Below are 20,092 nucleotides of genomic sequence, written 5' to 3'. Positions count from 1 at the left end.
TTGTCCCTCTCTCTCTGCCCCTCTCCCCTGTTGTGCGTGCTCTCTCTCAAATAAATAAATAAATAAAATCTTAAAAAAAAAAAGAACTCCTGGTGGGTAACGTTGATGACATAGTAAATGTAAAACTTATGATGCTAGGTGAGACATCAATGGCTGGTTAAGAATTTCTAGACACATGGAAGATGACATTTTATAACTGTGTTTCAGATCTTCAGATTTGACTGGAACTTGATGTCCCTAGGGTGTTCCAAGCTGATAAAGTTAATCTTTATTTTTGGCTTGGTCAAGAACATTGTACTATGTGTCAACCACCTAGAAATATTCAGTTATATTTCTTTAAATTTATTTTGGCTGCAGATGGGACTTTTATGCAGACCCATACACAACCTATTTTTGAGTTATCTTCTGGTATATTAAGCCATCCAGTTGAATTGATTTTTCAAGTCCCATTGATTTCATATATTGAGATTATAATCATTACTAAATAAATTCTTGGAGGATTTCCTGAAGGACTTTGATGGTATTCATGATATTCTTTGGTGTTACCAGCTAAAAAATCAACCTCATGGAAAGTTAATTTTCTGCCATTATGTTCACAGACAGAACCTTCACCTCTGAGTTAGAAGTTCAACAAAACTGCCTAATGTGCACTATACTAATTAAAAACTTTGTCAGGTTTTGCATGTCTTAATATACCTTAGTCATCTTTGTATTTATCTTCAAATATATTTTGGAAGTTTACTATTGATACATTTCATATGAAATAGAATTATTAAATGTATATATAACTTGAAAATGATATGAAGTTGAACTAGTTAATTTTTTCACCTTTACTATTTTCCTTGGATTAGCCTACTGTTATTATAGCTTTATAGGATAAGCTTTTCATTTAATTCTAGATTGTGAGCAGTTTTATAAATATTTCCATTCTCTTCAACACTTGAAGCTGTAGCAAAATCAATGATAACAAAAATTATGATACCAACAATTCGTAAAAATTATGATACCAACCAACAACTGGAAATGTTGGCTAAAACAGCCTATGAATTTATTTTGGGTTTGAATATTCAGTATGTTCCTCTTTTTGGATATATTCATAATCTTTTCAGCATTAATTAGTCATATATATGCTTTTGTTCTTATCAAAATATAACTAAGCACAAAAGTCACTACCACCAATTTTTGGAGGAGACATTTAACATGGATTATTTTAGGATAGATAAGGTAGCAAATATTATAATTATCTTCAGAATATGCTATTTTCCTGACATGCCGATTAATTCATTTTTAATTGAACAATTAATATTTCTCTGTTAATTTCTTTTTTTCTAACTATTGCCAATTTTCTATTAACAAGTAAAGTGTTAAAATTCCTAATATTTTAAAAAAGAGAACACAAGCCATATAAAATAGAAAAATGACTTTGTATAGCCAGATCAAGCACTTTGGATTAACTTAATTCAATAAAAAAGAATTAATTCAGATAGTGACTACATAGAGCAGTTGATATACTTTGTGCTGGTAGTGACAGCATGTTATTTTAGTGTTGTGCAAATGATTATGTTTCTTAATGCTCATTTTTCCCCTACAGAATACCACATGTATGATCTAGCTTTTAGTTTTGTCTTAAAAATGATAGCATAGTCGAAGTTAAGGATCATTTGGCCCAGATAATTGTTTCGACTGTGTGGTAGACTGTTGCAGTAATGGCCCCAAAGTTTTCATGCCTTCTTGGATCCACACCCCTAGGTAACCCCCTCCCATACTCACTGTACCTCATGAAGTGACTTGCATTAGTCAATGAGACATTAGCAAACATGGAACAAACAGATGCTTGCAATGTGCATGTGCATTTGAGATTGCTATTTTGGAACCGATAACAACCATGTGGTATAACCTGGGCTGGCCTGCTATAGGGTGGGAGACCACTTAGAGTAGAGACATAACATCCTAGCTGTCTTCCCCAGACAACTCCTAGCTGACCTGATAGCTGACTGCAGATGCATATATAAGCCATGTGAGACGAGCAGAGAAAACAACCAAGCCCAGCACAAATTACTGATCCATAGAATTGGGTCATAATTTTTGTGAAATTCTTTTTGCAGCAAAAGCCAACAAAACAGAAATTGGAACTGTAATTGAATGAGACTTTTGTGGACCCTGGAAAGCAAGCTGAAGAAATGTAAAAAAATCATGGCCAGAGGACGACGGATGGTGGTGGATTGCAAAAATGCCTGCAATATTTTGCAGTTCTTCCCAGCAGGAGTTTGCTTCCTTACACTTTGAATCCAGTATGGCCTTATAATAGAATGTGACAGAACTGATATTGAACAAGTCCTGAGCCTAGGCCTAAGGGATCATGATGCTTCTGCTCTTGGACCTTGGAACTGTGAACAAGCCTGGGCTAGCCTATTGGATGACAAGAAACATGTAGCCCATTTGCCCCTGTTACCCTAGCCAGTAGCCAGCTGACCCATTAACCTTAGTGCCTCAAAGTTGACTAGCAGCTGACTGCAGATGCATGAATGATTCTTGCTGAGACCATGAGTTTAGCCCAAATTGCTAATCTATAAAATCACGAGCTAAATAAATGATGGTTTGAAGTCACTAAGCTTTGAGTGATTCATTTTGCAGCAAAAATAACTAATACAAACTATGTTTAATGTTCACCTCTAAATATTTAGGATAACTACTCCTTAATTACTTTCTTATAGTTATTCACAGGAAACAAAAGGAGATGTGTACAAAAAGTATTCATTGATATTTAACCTGTGAAATATTCTCTAAAGGTATTTATATATCAATAACTAAAATATAAAAATAAACACACCAAAGGATTATTCCAGTCAGAATTTTGGTATGAGACAACATGTGGCAACCAGGCACCCCCTCCCCCCAAAAAAAGTTAGCTAAGAAAAAGTGATTTTTAATGTGTTTTGCCTGAGTACTCTTAAAAACAAATAGAAACATCTTATTGAAATGCTTGCATCTCTAACACTAGCTAAACTTATTTTTTAAATTTTATTATGTTATGTTAATCACCATACATTACATCATTAGTTTTTGATGTAGTGTTCCATGCTAACCAGCTAAACTTATTTTAAACACTAAAGACATTGCAGTAGCCTGTTCAGAATCATTACGGATGTGATGGACAGTGAGCAAAGTATGTCACAAGTCTCTTACTTCAGAAAATCCAGTCTTTCAGCATTCCTTACTACTTAAATGATGGACAATGGCAATTAGACTGCAGATTTCAGAAATGCTTGTGTAAAATACTATCACTGTATTTGGTAAGTATTTTAAAACAAATTTGTCAGTATGCTTTATTTATTTGTGGGGCTATCAACAGTTAAAAAGGATAAGATATTTTATAGTTTCAGTTAGGCTTATTAATATGAAATCCTTGAACTGCTTAGTACAATGTTATATCTTCACGTTAATGTATTCTAAATTATTTTAGGTAATTCTGCTTCAAGATAGTTAATTCTTTTGGTTTTGCAGATGTGTAAGGTGTATGATGATAAAAAGTTTGATTTTAGGGTAATTTAGAAATTATCAGTTAGATTATTACCTTACCTTATACGAGTTGATTGAATATCCTTTAATAATGTACTTAGTAATAAATTCAATTGAACATTAAATCTTTCTGCCAATGACATACTTGGTTAATAATTCAAATTTCCCTTCCACAGTTTATTTTTCTCAACAGTACAATGTCTCAATACTATAACACTTACCACATTAAATAGTTATTTAAAAATCTATCTTGTTTAGGAGTTCTAAAAGAGAGATCACACTTTACTGAACCATGTTTCCTGCCCTAACGTAGTGCTATACACATCGCAGTAACCATTAAATTTTTGTAAAGTGAAAAAATGTACTAAAATTTTTCCTGGTATTGGTGTATTCCTTTTTTTTTTTTTTTTTTTTAGTATGGTAGTTTAACAGATGAGCAGGGAAATGAGAAACTCACTATATATGAGTATAAAATTATAGTTGTTTATATAATAACTAATATAACAAATATTTAGCAAATAATCTGCGAGGCATGATACCAGGTGCTCAAAAATGGTTAGCAAGACAGATATGATTCCTGTCCTCAAAAATACACAGATCTGTACCTCTGAAACAAATAATACATTATATGTTAAAAAAAAAAAGAAGAAGATAGCAGGAGGGGAAGAATGAAGGGGGGAAATCAGAGGGGGAGACGAATCATGAGAGATGATGGACTCTGAAAAACAAACTGAGGGTTCTAGAGGGGGGGGTGTGGGGGGATGGGTTAGCCTGGTGATGGGTATTAAAGAGGGCACATATTGAATGGAGCACTGGGCATTATACGCAGACAATGAATCATGGAACACTACATCAAAAACTGATGATGTAATGTATGGGGATTAACATAACATAATAATAATAAAAAAAGAACAAGACAAAATATATATATATAATTTAGTAAAGGAATAAATGTGCATGGAAGCAGAAATTCTGGTTTTAGCCTGTTTTCCTTAACTGTTTTGTATTTTTGTAATAGCCTCTACAATAACAAGAAGCCTCCTTAAAAAATCATATACTGCTTCTCAGGAATGACCCTGAATATTGAATCTTAACATTGCAATAGTTAATTTATTTTTTATATACTCTATAGAAAGCTTCAAGCAACATGTAAATTTATGTAAAACACATACACTTATGCTAAGAAACATACAATTTATCCCTGGATTTAATTTGGAAAAATCTGGCACCTTTACTTTTTTACTAGGAACAAGTAACTTGCTTTAATTGGAACCAAGAATGATCATGACCATTTACTTAACTTTCAAAGATGGTATGAGCAGCTTCCTTTAAAATAAAATTTCTATAGTAATATATTATATGAGGTTTGCTGTAACTGTAAGAGCACCATCTGTTATTAGTATTTGGTATACAAAACCTCAGTATCTTTCATATTTTCTCATGCTCAGTCCCCACTTGCGATGTCTTCTCCCCCTCAGCTTCTTCTCTCTGCTTTTCCTGCAATACTTCCTATTATCCTGTAAGACTAGGTTAAGCTCCCTGCTCAGTGGGGAGTCTGATTCTCCTTCTCCCTCTGCCCCTCTCACCGCTCATGCTCTCTCTTTCTCTCTCTGAAATAAATAAAATCTTAAAAAAAAAAAAAGACTAGGCTCAGGTATCATTTAGTTTGGAAAGTCTTGTTTCCACAGGTTGGATGATGTATAACTTGGACTGAATTCCTTAAACACACTTCTTCCATTGTTCTTGCCACATATCAGTTTATATGCCTGCTTCTCTGTTAAGACTATGCTCCTCAAAATCAGTGCTCTATCTCAATTATATTCATATACCTCCCATAGTATGTTTGTTATTGATTACTACAAAACCCTTAGTTCCTGGACAGGTGCCTGGTGTATAAGTGCTTGATAAATCTATGTGGAACTGAGATAAATTTATAATTCATCTGCTGTGCACTGATAAAATACTCTATAAAGCCATTAATTCTTTGTTAAAGATAAAGGTGTTGTGATTTTCAAAGTCTCTAAGTTGATCTTTTCCATTTCTTTTATGTGAGTGATATCAGATGAAGAAAGGAAGTGAGTAATAATAGCCCAATAGTTATCTCCAAAATTTCCTCTTCTTCCTTTTACAAGACAGGAAACATCCTTGAGAGGCTACCTACGGAGTTATTAATTCTAGACTCATAAAGTTCACTTTCGTATTGTAATATGATAAAAATAGTGCATGAAAGAAACTAGAGGATTTTGAAAAGCTAAAAGCTAAACACATCATAATACTTAGGCATGCTTTAGAATTTAATACAAAACAGATGCAGAAAGGGAAATTGCAAAATAAAGGTAGAATTTCAAAGATGTCTTGAAAATAATGGCCTCTCAAAAACCAACTCTTTGAAAATCACTCTGAGAAATAATATAGGAGTCAGTCTAAAACACAATACTTACATATCAATAGTGTTTCAAAATGTAAACTGAACCATGTTTGCTTATAAAAATCCTAAACCTTATGTGGTATTAGAGAATAAGGACAGTCTTTTATTTACTAAGGCTTTCAAAAACTAAAAAGAACAATCTTCTTTTATATATTTTTCCTACAAGCTAAAAATGCTAATACCAAGGGCCTTATTATACTATGCATTTTATCCCTCTGCAGGTTGAATTATATCCCCTGGATTCACTGATACATGTAGCGTAGTTTTTAAAAATAACAGAAAACTTATAAAACATATCAGTATTGCTTCAACATGATAACTAGAATCCATTGTGTATTTCTTTTTTATTACCCACTCCTGTGGTTATTACTTCCAAAAAACAAAACAAAACAAAAAAAACAATTACTTTTAGCACAGTATCAAAAATATTTAAATTTTCATGTGAAGCAAAATGAATAAACTATTGATAACTGGCATTCTTTATAACTTTAATAGAAGTTAGAAACTTTCCTTGGTTAACAATAATAAAAAAGATTTAGATTTAGATAGTATTGTTGACACTTGTTTCTAAGCGACCTACTCTCACTGGCTGGTTTTTAGTTCATCTACTCCTACCTTTGTTGATTCCTTTAGCAACTCTACAAATATTTATTTATTCTCTAAGCTAATTTCTTCAGAAGAATGGTTGTGACCTTTGTAACTTTACATTCTTTGCCTCATCTTCAGCAGTAAAAGCAATGTAATATAGTGCATCTCATATCCATTTTAAGAGAACGTTCAAAAACTAAAAGGAGAAGTTGATAAAATCGGGTTCATATACTGTAAAATGATACAATTACAACAGCCAGAAGAGTGAGCTTTAATTAATGGGAAAACACACCCACAGAACATTTGAAGAGGCAAGTATGGGAGGATATTTTAAGCTGTTTTTCAATTCATTCTCAGTAACTTTTGTGAGAGGATTTTTTTTAACAATTTGGTGATTTGATCTTGCAGAACATATGATTTTAATGTTTTAATAGTGATCAAATAGTAAGGTAAAAATAGGCTAAGCTGCCCAGCTAAAGAGGTAAAACTATAGAGAAGAAACAATCTCTTTATGTCCTCAATTTTCAAAATGACAGTGAAGAGTTTCAGATAGTTTTCATTCTTCATATCTTTGTTTTGAAACATCAAACCATATTTGGAACAGCATTCACGGCAATGAAGTTTTAAGCTCAAAGAAGCTTAAATGGTAACGGTGGCCGTGTCATAAATGTGCCTGTGTTGCCCAGAACCTCAGCAGTGAGGCCCCTCATCGCTAGTCTTTCCTGGGGCTCAGCGCTTTACTTATATATTACTTGCCTGACTCACAATGTTGTTGTATGAATTGAATGAAATAATACATATAAAAGAGGAAGGGTAAAAATTCTCTTCATGATGTAAAAGTTAATTTATATATTTTAGCCTAGGTCTTAATTGGGTAATGAAACTGCTTCAATTTTATTCTGAAATGATTAAGTAAACATTAAAGAGTCTGATTTGCAGGCTTGCCTTTAAAAATATACATAACAGAAACATATTTTTGGCAAAGTGACAGGAGATGGCTCACGATAGTAAAGTTTACAAATATTAGGGAAAAAAAACTTGCATCGTATAAATGTAACCACATAATCATAGTATAAACCTTATAGGAGTGAGTGATTTTAAGATTAATATATGCAAATCTTCCCAGCAGTGAGAATAATTGACCCACAAATTTTAAATATAATGAAGGATATTTACTATAATTTAACACTAACCTTACTGAGAAAGTAGGAAATTTAAAATATTATTTCCCTTTTCTTCTTTTGTGAAAAACAAAACCACAAATAAAAACAAAACCAAGTCTTACATCATAGGGTATTTGTGAGAAGTAAATGAAATAACATTTGAAAAATTTAGCATGTTGCCAGTTATCTTGTAGGCATCCAGTGGATGAGAGCTATTATAATTATTTTTATTATTACTCATCTCTGTTTCCAGTGCTTTCTTAGTGGTGGCATTTGCCATTGTGGCTGTCTCAGGTCAGGGTTTCAGAGAAACAGTCTCTGAGATGAAGACTCCATTAAGGAATGACTTTGGGATCAACATTTGTGGAAAAAATGAAGAAACTAGAATTGAGCAGAGGGGGTGTTTAACTATAATGCATTCATAGCAAAGGTTTCAGCTTATCCTTTATAATCATCCCTAAGCGTTCATCATCCCTACACTTGGGCATGGACTGGAGAGTTGGGTCATAACTTGGGTCAGATACCTCTTTTTGGCTGAGGGCAATTCCCAGAGAGGGACTCTGGTGAGAGTTAGCAACCACCGATAGTTTCAATGGCTTAGGAAGGGTGTACCTCAATTTTGAAAGGAGAATTTGGGCAATACACCATGGTATCTGCCCCAGTGGCCCAAGGTATCCTCAGTTAAAATGGACACAATTAGTTGTCCTTCCTAATACAATTCATTTAAGCAGGCCCACAAATCAATATGAATATGAAAGAGAGAGAAATACAAGAAAACAAGAGGAAGACAGAGGTATTTTTAAAAATTGTTGAGATTTGAATAGCATCCTCTTAAAAAATAAATAAAAGCAAACATTGTGTGCAAAACTGGAGTATTGAGAAAAGGAGTATTAGGCTTTGATGATAATTTAGGTACTCATTTCATACACCTGGAAAACTATAGTTTTATGATTTAAAGAGACTTTTGTTTACATATTTATTTTAAGCTGTTTAGTACATAGATAATTTATAAAGATATTTGCTGTCTTATAAAAATAAGACTTTATTAGATTGGGACAGGGAAGTAGTTCCAGAGTCAAGATCCATTGATTACTCATCAATGTACAGTTGCAGGACAATTAATAGAAATTTAGAGTAATAATGAATAGATACAATGGAAATTCTGAAATGAAACTCCAAATACTTGGAGTGTTATTTTGTGTGAAAATTTATATCAGAAGTTTGTAAAAACTAGTAAGTCTAAGTAATTCATTATTGAAAATGGTTTAGAATTAGGTGAAAATTTATTTTAATAAACATCACTGAATCAATGACATAGTTCAAAAACCTATTGGGGTCTACCAATGATTGCATTTCCAAAGAAACAGGCACTTTATTCCAGATTAAATTCTTCCTTTGGTTGGATTAAAAAAAAAAAAACAACCCAAGGAGAATATAGTATTATAGAAATACAGTCTGAGTTAATACATGCATGGGATGGAAAAATAATTTTGGACAAAAACAAAACTTCCAAAAGGAAAAAATTATGGAGTCCTAGACAGGTAAGCACTTCTTTGTTTGTTTGTTTATCTGTTTATTTTCTCAGGTAAGCACTTCTTAATGAGCTAATAGCATATTTAATTTGTGGAGTTACAATCCAGGAAAGCGAATTCTATTAAGAGGTAAGGAGTGTTTTCTATTTCTCATTCCCCCCTTTCCCAATCCAATAACTTGAAACATCCAACTGGCTCTGATGAGAATCTCTAGAAAGTGTGGTATTTTATCCCCTCAGAGATCACAGAACATAGGCTTTTGATCAGATTTTTCCTGGCATGGCCTACACTAAAATTGCCTTTCTCTATCAAGAAGCTTTATTTTTCTTTTCACTCTCTCTCAGAAAAACAATAATAAAAATGTAAACTTGTAGTTGTTCACTTAAAAACACTGAAGAGAAACTAGTAACTTTTCATATCACCCATATGCTATGTAAATGTATCATAAAGATAAAACAGCTGTCAAAAATGGACCTTTAAATGAACAAAAAAGCTCTGTATTTTCACCATAATACCACACCCAGAAAGTTTGTTTTTGTGGACTATATTTAAATGAACAAAGTGAGGCCTGTGATTTGGATGGCTACAGCTGTCTTTTTATATGTAATAATGGAAGCATTACCTGATTTTGCTACATTTGACCAACTATGAGGAGGCTCACTTCAAATTTTGCTTTGTGGGACAACCTACCAATCAGAGTAAATGGAGGTGGATCATCAACATGGTGTTACCACTCAGCTGCGATCCTGGTGGTATTATGACCCACAGATTACTCAGATGACATTCCCAGGGACTAGGGAAGGGTCTTCCAATAATCAACTGTCTTAGAGGTCACCTTTCATTCCATTCCAAATTTTGCTCAAGTGAACATCCAATTTTGTGTCAAAAATGAAAAAGCAAAGAAACTATTCTCTTATAATAGGATTTAACAGCATTTTATGCAGTACTTAACTATATCAAAAATTTCTGAAATAATGCAATAGTTGGCTAAGCTTAGAAAATGCTTTACATCAAATTATTTTTTCATTCAGCAAATGTTGACCAAGCGGTTATTCTGTGGACATCCATAGTGCAAAGTAATGAAAAATAAAACAGCATATTAGCTTCTGCTTTTAGGGATCCCACAGTTTAGCTTGTTTCATGAATATATAAAACGTTATAGAATAATAGATTTTAATGGCATACTTTGTTCGTGTTCATAGGACTACATGAAACATATACACATACTAAAAACAATGGGCATTCTTTTTTGCTATGGGAACTATTACTACTTTGAGAAGATAGTGAGCAGGTGCAGGAATTTTTCTCTAACACAGACAAGTAGGGAGAATGGATGTGGCACATTTTCCTAGAATGGTCTGAAAATTCTAAGGCCTTTGAGGATAATCTCTCTCCTTCTTAGAGACCAAGATTTGATTGGTGATTATTCTGTCCTATTAAAATGACAAAGTGACTTCTTTTGTTAAGTTAGATGAAAGATTAGGAAAGAGGTTATAAAGCAAATATGTGCCAGTCAAAAGTTTACAGCCGAGAACAGAAAGCTGGTGGATTACCAGGATTCTGGGATTCACAGCAACACAAAGATCCAGGAGGCAAGTAATCAAGTGATGAGGAAGGACAAGCCCTTTGTCAGGCAGGGAGAAGGCAGGGTTCAGAGTCCAGGAGGACATACTACTTTAAAGTACAAATATTACTAGTGAGTAGAATGAGTGAAAGAAAATGTGTGCCTTTGATAGAGTTACTGATCCTCTGTCCTTTCATACATTATCTGATTAGTTACAAAGGCCTCCATGATTTATACCTGCTAATATGAGGAAGAAGAGGATGCAGCCCGTGCTTGAGAGGTCCTCAGAACTTTGTGCCTTAGCAAACCTTGGCAATATGTCTGATGATTTCATTCATTTTTACAACATTAACATTGATCCATCAGGAAAGAGAATGGAACCCATTGAGCACTTACTGTCTTCCATTCTGAGCATTTTACAATGCTTAGGAAATAGATGTTAATTACTAAGAAGATAAGCTAGGAACAGAAGTAACCATAATAGGAAGATTGACATAGGCTAGAACTATTCAGCTAGTGTAAAATCCTTACGACATTGAAGAATTTGTATTCTAGTCCCTTTTTATGTATCAAATATTCCACAAACACCATGGATATGAACCAGGTATGTTCCTTAATGATTCCTATGCTTGGTATACAGATTATCATAGTTCCTTCTATTTCCCAATGCTCTGACATCAGATCTGGTTGGTAATGGAGTGGACTATTTCATAGGAGTGAGTTACTCATCACTAAAAATGTTCCATCAGACACCAATATACTGATGGAGTATCACCCTAGGGCAAACTCTATAATCTCCAATATCCCTCACAGCCCTGAGATACAGTATCTTTTCCCATCTTAAGTTGCCTTTCTCTTTTTTCTTTTCCTATCCTTATGAGATGTAAGTCAGGTAGCACCTTCTCCTCAAATAATATTACTTCATATAATTGTTATGAGGAATTGATAAGCTATTGTGTGTGTGTGCATGTATAATATATATGTATTATATATATATATATATTTTTTTAGCTGAGTACTTGGCATATAGTAAGTGCTCAATTAATTCCTTTACTTGTTTCCCTCCAGTGATAAAAATTCACATTAATCTGTTTCTTTTCTGGCTTCCAAGAATATTTGGCTGTAATGAAAAAAATAGTAATTGCTTCTTTATAGTCATATTTTTCTTGAATTACTTAATATTCTATGTTATCTTTATATTTCTTAAAGACTAGAACCAAATCATCCTTTTATTTTTATTTCCCACAGTTTATAGACAAGGGATGAACACATATGATCAATGAATATGGAAAAGGTAAGCTTTATAAAGAAGAACCAATAAATAATGCAGTTCCAAAAATCACACTGTATTTAATCTTGTCACCCTAATTTAGTATTCATGTGGCCTGGAAAAGTCTTATGTTTTAGTTTTCTCATTAAAAAAAATGGGGTCGAATATCCCTACTATGCCTTCCGGTTATATTGTTACAACCAGAGAATTGGGTAAATATGAAGGACCATTCAAATAATGCACTTTTATTTGGTTGTCCATTTAGTTACAACTTAGCAGGTTGAGAGAATTCACAATGGAAAGGGCAATTCTTCTTTAGCAGACCATCCTGATTACAAATGTTTGAGTTTTTCTCTTCCAAAAAACAGAAAATTGCAGGTTGCCATATATTCAGTGCAACTGTTCTTTACACATTATAAAGATTAGAAAAAAGCTTACATCTCTAATGAACAATTAGGAATTTCAAGTCTATGAAAAACAGTTGGTCATTACAGTTCTCCATTAAGACTGTGACTGCAGCTTTGGAGCTACCTGGCCATGCTCAGGTGCTGTCCAGACATCCTGAGAGTATTAAGAGGTTCCTGTAGACCTCTGGCCAACATAAGCCATTACGTCAAAACACAATTGCAAATGCCTTATTTGATAATGGGATGGTTATTTAAGGCCAACGCTTGTAATGGTCAACTCCTCATTGCTTAACCAGAATGAATATAAAATCCACAAGCTGTATAATTCCTGCTCCCCAGAGCTGTCTGAATTGTCTTCTTAAAAAAACAAATCTGAATCACATGAGTCCCTGCTACTTTCCAAACACAACTCCAATTCCATGGCTTGAAAATCAGTGCCTTTTATAATAAGGTCTCTGCTGCTTTTTAAAAAATTTATTAAAAAAATATTGACTTACTGTGTAGTATGTGCCCTCACGGTGCCGTCAGGGCCAGTGGTTCCTCACTGCTCCTGAAACATGCTCTAAACTTTTTTGCCTGTCTGTCCTTGCTTTACCTACTCTCTCTGTCTGAGATACATTTATTCTCCTCGCCATCTGGCAGAATCCCACCTATTCAGGTCAGGTTCAAATTCCAACTCTTCCTGCCAGCCATATGCACAAGGTTCTCTGTGTCTTTTACTTTGATCCTCCACAGCACTTAGCTTGTAAAGCTGAACTGAAATTAAAATCTTAAGAATAGCCTCACTAATTTGCCACATTTAGTTAATTCCTATCATTGCCAAAAAAGTGACAGATGAATTGGATTAAATGTTTATATATGTACTAATGGATTGCTTGGACCCTTTTAACAGTGGCTTTAGTAATTTGGATTCACTTCAAATCAGTCAAATTCTTGGATTTGTAGAACATGGAGTAAGTAAAAGGGGCAAGGGAAATAGAAACATTTTCATTATAAATGTTTTAATTTAAAATTCAAAGCGATAGCTATTATTTTTTTTAACTGGATGTGTTATATGTTTACCCACTCTCTTGTAATGCAGTCTGAAGGCTATTTTATTTAAAACAAAAGTGTATGTAGCATTGTATATAGGTGTTATGATAGCTACACATAAAAATGTGTCTAGAGCTCTAGCTAAAAAACAATGACTGTTAACACCAGTACAATGAGTTGAAAGTAAAGAACTTCATTAACCTGCATTTTGTCATCTACAAGATGCTAAATATCAACACCATTGGTACTTCCCCACCCCCCAGAAGTTTGGTTGTTTCAGTTGACATTATGAAGTGTTAATGTTAAAAAGTATACCCCCCTTTCTTTTCTGATTTACCCCTCTTCAATCACCCACTGGTGGGTGAGGTCCCAGAGCAGTCAGTACAGTCAAAGGCACATCTGTTCCTGCTTGAGTCCCTGAATCTGTTTGGCTTTTTTTACTCTGCTGGGCTAGCCAGGATCCCTCAGGTCCCTTCAATGGCTCTCCTTTGAAACTCAGAGGAGGCCATGGAACACCTTCCCTTCCGAGCTCTGTCCTGTCCCTCTTATTTCCAGAGTCTTCAGTTGGCCTCTCAAACAGAAGGTAGCCCACAAGTCCAGAGGCCTTCCCAAATCTCCCTTTTTTATAACACTTTTATTTCTCCTTCTAAAACATATGATTTGGGGGATAGAATGTTTTTTTCTTCTGTCTGCATTCTCAACGTCATAAAATGGAATTTTTTCCAGTGTATATCCTTGAAGCCGGACGAGGCCCAATCAATGTTTGAGGTAATTGAGAGAAAAGGGAAGATAATTTCTTTTACACCTTGCAGTTTTGAAGCTTCCAAATATTTTTAAGTACATACGTATTTCTATTAATTATTCTACATACACTAAAAGGGATGAATGCTCAATTACCTTAAAGCTAAATATTTTTTCACTTCTCAGTATGTAATTTGCTTTACTTTTTTCTTCTATTCGATAGTTTCTTATCACTTCTATAATACAGAGCCTAATTTTAACATGGCTTGTAACCATACAAGTTTGCATGGAGTAAGGAGTCAATTTTATACTACTTCAGGGCAAGAATAGCATATATATAAAGAGGGAAACAACAGGTATTATTAACCCCCAACCTCATGAAAAAGATAAAATATTTATTGCTACAAAGGAATGATATCAAACCAGAGTGGTAATGTTTAAGAGACAGAAACAAGAATTCAGATAATTTTACCAGGACGATTAATTTCTTTGTTGGTATTTTAAAATAAAGAAGGGAACTGTTTACATGAAAAAAAAAAGCAATATTCATTTTAGACATATTTTTAATTTATACAGCTGATCACCCAAAAAGAATGCTTACAGATAATCCTAAAAAGATATATTTTTGATGGTATATTTTTTTGTTTTCAAATGTGATATTTTTGTATCACATTTTTCTGGTTCTGTTTTATTTGTTCACAATCTTGAAGGAATTGTTAACCCCATGTAAAGGAAAAAGGAAAGTCACAAATTAGAGGAAAATGAGTTTAATTTAACATGATCTAATTATTTTACATATAACATAAACATTAATAATTAAAATTAATTTATTTGGTTAGATCTAAATAATGCAGTTGGTAATTATTTCTTATATATATTCTCTCCCATTATTTTCAAAGTAAATCAGGATGAAAAGATAAATGTAGAAGAAAATGTTTCATTTTATTTTATTTTATTTTTATTTTTTTTAAAGATTTTTTATTTATTTATCTGAGAGAGAGAATGGGAGAGAGAGAGCATGAGAGGGAGGAGGGTCAGAGGGAGAAGCAGACTCCCCGCCGAACAGGGAGCCCGATGCGGGACTCGATCCCTGGACTCCGGGATCATGACCTGAGCCGAAGGCAGTTGCCCAACCAACTGAGCCACCCAGGCGCCCCGAAAATGTTTAATTTTAGTTAAACTGGCAAATGCAACAAAGATAGCTCATTTTCATTCTTCTACTAATATAAATTTATCAAATTCTAGAGTGAGAAGGGACCTTAGAAATTTTCTGGTACAACTCATTCACTTCACTTCTCTATGAGTTTTAATGCCCAGGAAAGCGACGTGACTGGCTTTTTGTTACAAAGCTGATTAGGGATTGAGCTGGGACTTGACTTTGGGTGTAGGACTTTTTCACTGTATTATATTACCTGTAAAATGAAATTCAGTCTAAATTGAGCTTTATATATTTGGTCTTACTACAGCTGTGGTTTTCTAGTGCTTCCCAAAGCGTCTAGAGAAGAATATATGGATACTAATAAGTATAGAGAAGCATTTTAAATCGGATTTGCAGGCATAAATTACATTTGGATTCATCTCTTTAGCCAATATAAAAAGATATTTCAGCCAAAATATCTCTCGATTACCCTAGTTCCATCCTCCTTCTCTCTCTCCTTTGTCACTCTGTCACTCTTTTATGTTATACAAGAGTGTGCAGGAAGGAGGTCTTTTTTCACTTCTTTATTGAGAACACTGTGGTGTTCTATACTATAGGATTTGGTTCAAAAGATTCCCACTTCATTTAATTGATTGCCACATAGATATTACAAAAAAGGGACTTGAAACAAATATACCTGTGAATGTTTATCTAAGGCTGGTGTGGATTTTTGACTATTGGTTGCATGTTTAAGCTTTATCTACACTCATGTTTAATTCCTGCGAGGAATTAAAGAATCTCCAAAATTACTATTTCTTGAGGAGTAGGACAGGAAGGATTATTTCATTTATTTATTGAATCATAATTACTGGTAAGACTGCTTTAAATAACACTAGTATGTAGCAATATAACTTCTAAGAAGTAATGTGCAAATATTGATGATATTAATCAAGTAAATAAAAGTGGAAAGAAACCAGATTTGCATAATGAAGTATTTCCAATTTCTTACTGGGTTTTAAAAAAATACTTTTAATTTGACGTAACATGTAATAATGAAAGTAATTTAATCAAATTGATTTTTTTTCCTATTTTTCCGTAGCATTTCATAGATAAGAAAGTTTTACATTTGAGTGTAAGTTTTAAAAATTATTAGTACTCAACAAATAAAAGTGTATTAACTTACGGCCCTGATGCTTTCAAAATGTCCACCTTCTTTCTCGAAATCAATAGGCTGTCCTTTTAGTGTCCAGTAGAAAGTGACATCCAAACTAGCATCGTGAATTGCTTTGCAATTAAGGACAATGCTTTCTCCCACTGTTAATTCTGTTCTTTTAGGAGTAAGTTCTATTCTTGTAGGTTCTATAGAAATAAAAATACATTAATTAACATAATCAACACACAGTATTTCCTGTATTTTCTATTTTAAGTAATAGAAAAACTTAGAGAATCTATTCAATGCGGTTGCTCTAGATACATCTTTAAGTAAACTATTATTAATTGAAATATTACCTTTTTTGTATGCTAGGGCATTTTACTATACTTGTGTAGGGGACTGATGATTTAAAAGTTACTATTCCTATTAAGAAGCAAACTTGGACAAAAAAGACAAGAAAATACATAATGATAAGCAGCATTTGGCATTCCTGAAGAGGGAAAATTAGAAAAAAAAAGCTGTAGCCTCCCTGTCTACCTTCAAGGATCATTAAGTATAAGTAAAAAGATTTTTACAATAAAAAATATTAACATATCTAAGGAAGAATAGTTCAGGTGAGTTCACTTCTTTAAAGGTTATAGGAAGCACTTCTCCTCAAATTACTATTTTCACAGAGATAAAAATATAATATTGTTACTATACTAACTTACACTTGCTTTATAGTCTACAAAACCCTTTTATGAATAGAAAAAGCACCACTAGCTGATTATAAAATAATCGCTCTTGATAAATTGTGGATCACTTAGTTGAGATACAGAACAAAAGGCAAATTTTTGAAGGGAAAAATTTTTTGAGGAAAAAATGTGTGTGTTTAATTACTTAATGATTCAATTAAATTTTAAAAAAAATAGATACACTGTTATTGTGTTTAGAGCCAATAAAGGCTAATACTGCTGTTACTTAAGCTAGTGATCCAATAATTGAAATTTGATTTTTTTAATAAAGTAGGGAGGTGATGGAGATAGATTTTGATTTAGTTTTTCTTCCTAATTAGATTCCTGATTGTAGATATCTCAAGAAAACTGACACAAATGATTAAAAATTAGGTTAATTTTCCTATTCTATCTCTGTTTTTGGCAATAGCATAGGCTGAAAAAAGAACCATTCTTAACCATTGATAAGATCCTTTAATATGCAACATCTTTCTAAGCAGTCAGAGAGGAAAGTGCAATACCAGAAAAGGAATGTAAATACTAACATTCTAGAAGTCAGATATTCCTTGTGGCTTTCTAAACTCTGGCTTCATCAGATAATCACAGCATATTGTAGTTTAACTTTGTAAGAAATGGAATGTTCTGAGTAACTAAATATCCCATTTAACTTGTGATTAACAGAAAAATGTTTTGTTATTATTTAAAAAATGTCTGTGAATCCAGCATTGCTTCATTGTAACAAAGATTGTTTAGCACAATAAGGCACAGACTAGAAGATAGAGTTGGATTCCCATAATGTATACTATAAAAGAAGTTATCATTTAAATTATCTTCCTTCCTTCTGTTAATGTTTGCTTCTTTTCTAAAAATATTCTAAAATATCAGAGAGCTGGCTATTTTAAAGACCTTTTATTTCCTAAGGAAAAGAAAAGTTAACATTTCTATGTTTTTATAGCCAGGTATGATTCACTATATAATACATGCCTACGTGGAAAAAGTTGATTGAAGATAGAGTTCAGTTGTGAAAAATATTTCTTTGCCAATTGATGGGATTTTCTGTCTAACGTATGAGATTTTCTTGGTACGAAAAAATGATATGTAGTCTCAAAAATTGTTCTAGGCCAAAATCTAGTTCATGTTAGAACTAGAAGACTAACAGAAACATTTAAGTGCCAATATTTATAACACTAAAAAATGAGAGTGTTTAAAAAATTCCATTGATGCAAACACCAAAGAGCAGGTCAGGTAACCATATATCTGATACACACTCTGACACCACATATTCATGTCCTCCTTCTGCTACTCCTTTCTGCCCCAGATCCCCAGTTGCAGTGATAACAAAGGAATATTACTGATTGATGTTTAAATTAACCTTGATAGAGGAGATACAGTTTTATACTGTTGGAATACTTTTAAATTTTGAGACATCCAGTAAAACTTCAGAAAGCTTTCTTTGTCTCCTCACATATTTTGTTCAAAGCAAAATATTTAAGTTTTTACCAACAAGGTGTTCTTTCCTTCATGGTCTTCTAAATAATGGAAAAGGACAATTTGGCTGTGTTAGTTCTATGTTTGCAATGTACCTTATCAATAGGAGCATGCACACACATACGTGTAAACACATTTTACATGCATATTATATTTATTCGCTTTCTGACAAAGCCGTGAAACTATGCTTATAACATGGTTAGCCACATTTTCTTACCTTTTACAGATACTGAGGCTATGATTTCAGCAGAACCAAAGACATTTTCCCCTTGGCAAACGTACTTTCCCTCATCTGATTTAGAAGCATTTAGGATCCGTAGACTTCCGTCTGGAAGAATAGCTATTCTGAAAATTATTAAAAAAGGTTTTTTCCTCTTTTACTGTAAATCAGCTAAGTGGTAAAAAGTTCTGATGATGTCTGAAACCACCTCCAAGATAATAATAAATAAGATAAAGGGATCACTGTGAAAATATGCAATGATAGTAGAAATGTTTTACCCTTCAAGAAATTATGCAATAAATGCACTTAATATCTTCTTTTATTTAAAAAGGTTAGGGAGTTACAGGTTATTTTTCTTTTGACACTTTTTGACAGTTAATGTTAAAACTTGTGGGAAAAGGTGACCCTGAATTTGGTTATTAAAACTTATACTATAATAACACCCAGTGATATTTTAATATGAAACTTGAGTATTTTACTTCAAACCCAGAGTGACCTCAAAAATCAAATATAAATAGAAACAGCATAAAAACATAGAGGAAGACAAGTACAGAACATAAAATTAATTGTATACAGCCAAGAGATGATTTATGGTGGTTTCTCTACAGTGCCACTAGTGCAGCAAGGGTATGAAAACGAGACCTGATACCTGATACCTGGGCTGCTCACACTGCACTTTTAAAATATAAAAACATGATACCTGAGTTTGCATTTGGGCTTTTTTGAGACCTTTGTTAAAAGTGGACCTTGAGTCTTATATGAAGGTGAAAAATTAAAGCATTATTAAAAATTTTTAGAAGTTCGGTGAAAATGAGCTTGACATTTGGGATTACCGTATTATCCTGTGTATTCATCATCCCAGAAATATATGGATTTCAAAGTTAATTAGTACTTTTGTCTTTTTCTCCCTTCTATGCTCCTGAAATATAACCCAATTTTCCACCAATGCATCAACTTTCTCAAGTCACCTGAAATGAAATAAAAGTGGCTGTTGTGGTTTTATTTGATATGCCACTAGAGTTTGGACTGACTTTTAGGAAAGAGGAAGTAACAGGTGTTTGGTAAGAACCAGTGGCCCTATTGAACTTAAAATCCTAAAATTGGATTTCCCTAGTTCTGAAAAGAATAATTTATTC

At 33.3% G+C, this 20,092-nt stretch overlaps 1 protein-coding gene across 1 annotated transcript in view; it reads right to left on the bottom strand.

Annotated features, from left to right (window-relative positions):
• CNTN5 (contactin 5) overlaps positions 1 to 20,092 on the bottom strand; it is a 570,282-nt gene that overhangs the window by 129,737 nt on the left and 420,453 nt on the right. The window contains exons 12-13 of the mRNA XM_044919780.1: positions 18,954 to 19,081; positions 16,566 to 16,741 (exon numbers count right to left, since the gene is read on the bottom strand). Of these exons, the coding sequence (XP_044775715.1) occupies positions 16,566 to 16,741; positions 18,954 to 19,081 (304 nt within the window). The remainder of the gene's footprint in view (positions 1 to 16,565; positions 16,742 to 18,953; positions 19,082 to 20,092) is intronic.

This window comes from Neomonachus schauinslandi, chromosome 11 (genome assembly GCF_002201575.2).
Source record: "Neomonachus schauinslandi chromosome 11, ASM220157v2, whole genome shotgun sequence".
Taxonomy (NCBI): Eukaryota; Metazoa; Chordata; class Mammalia; order Carnivora; family Phocidae; genus Neomonachus; species Neomonachus schauinslandi.
The sequence above is the reverse complement of the archived record's forward strand: the minus strand, read 5'-3'. Positions and strand labels throughout refer to the sequence as shown.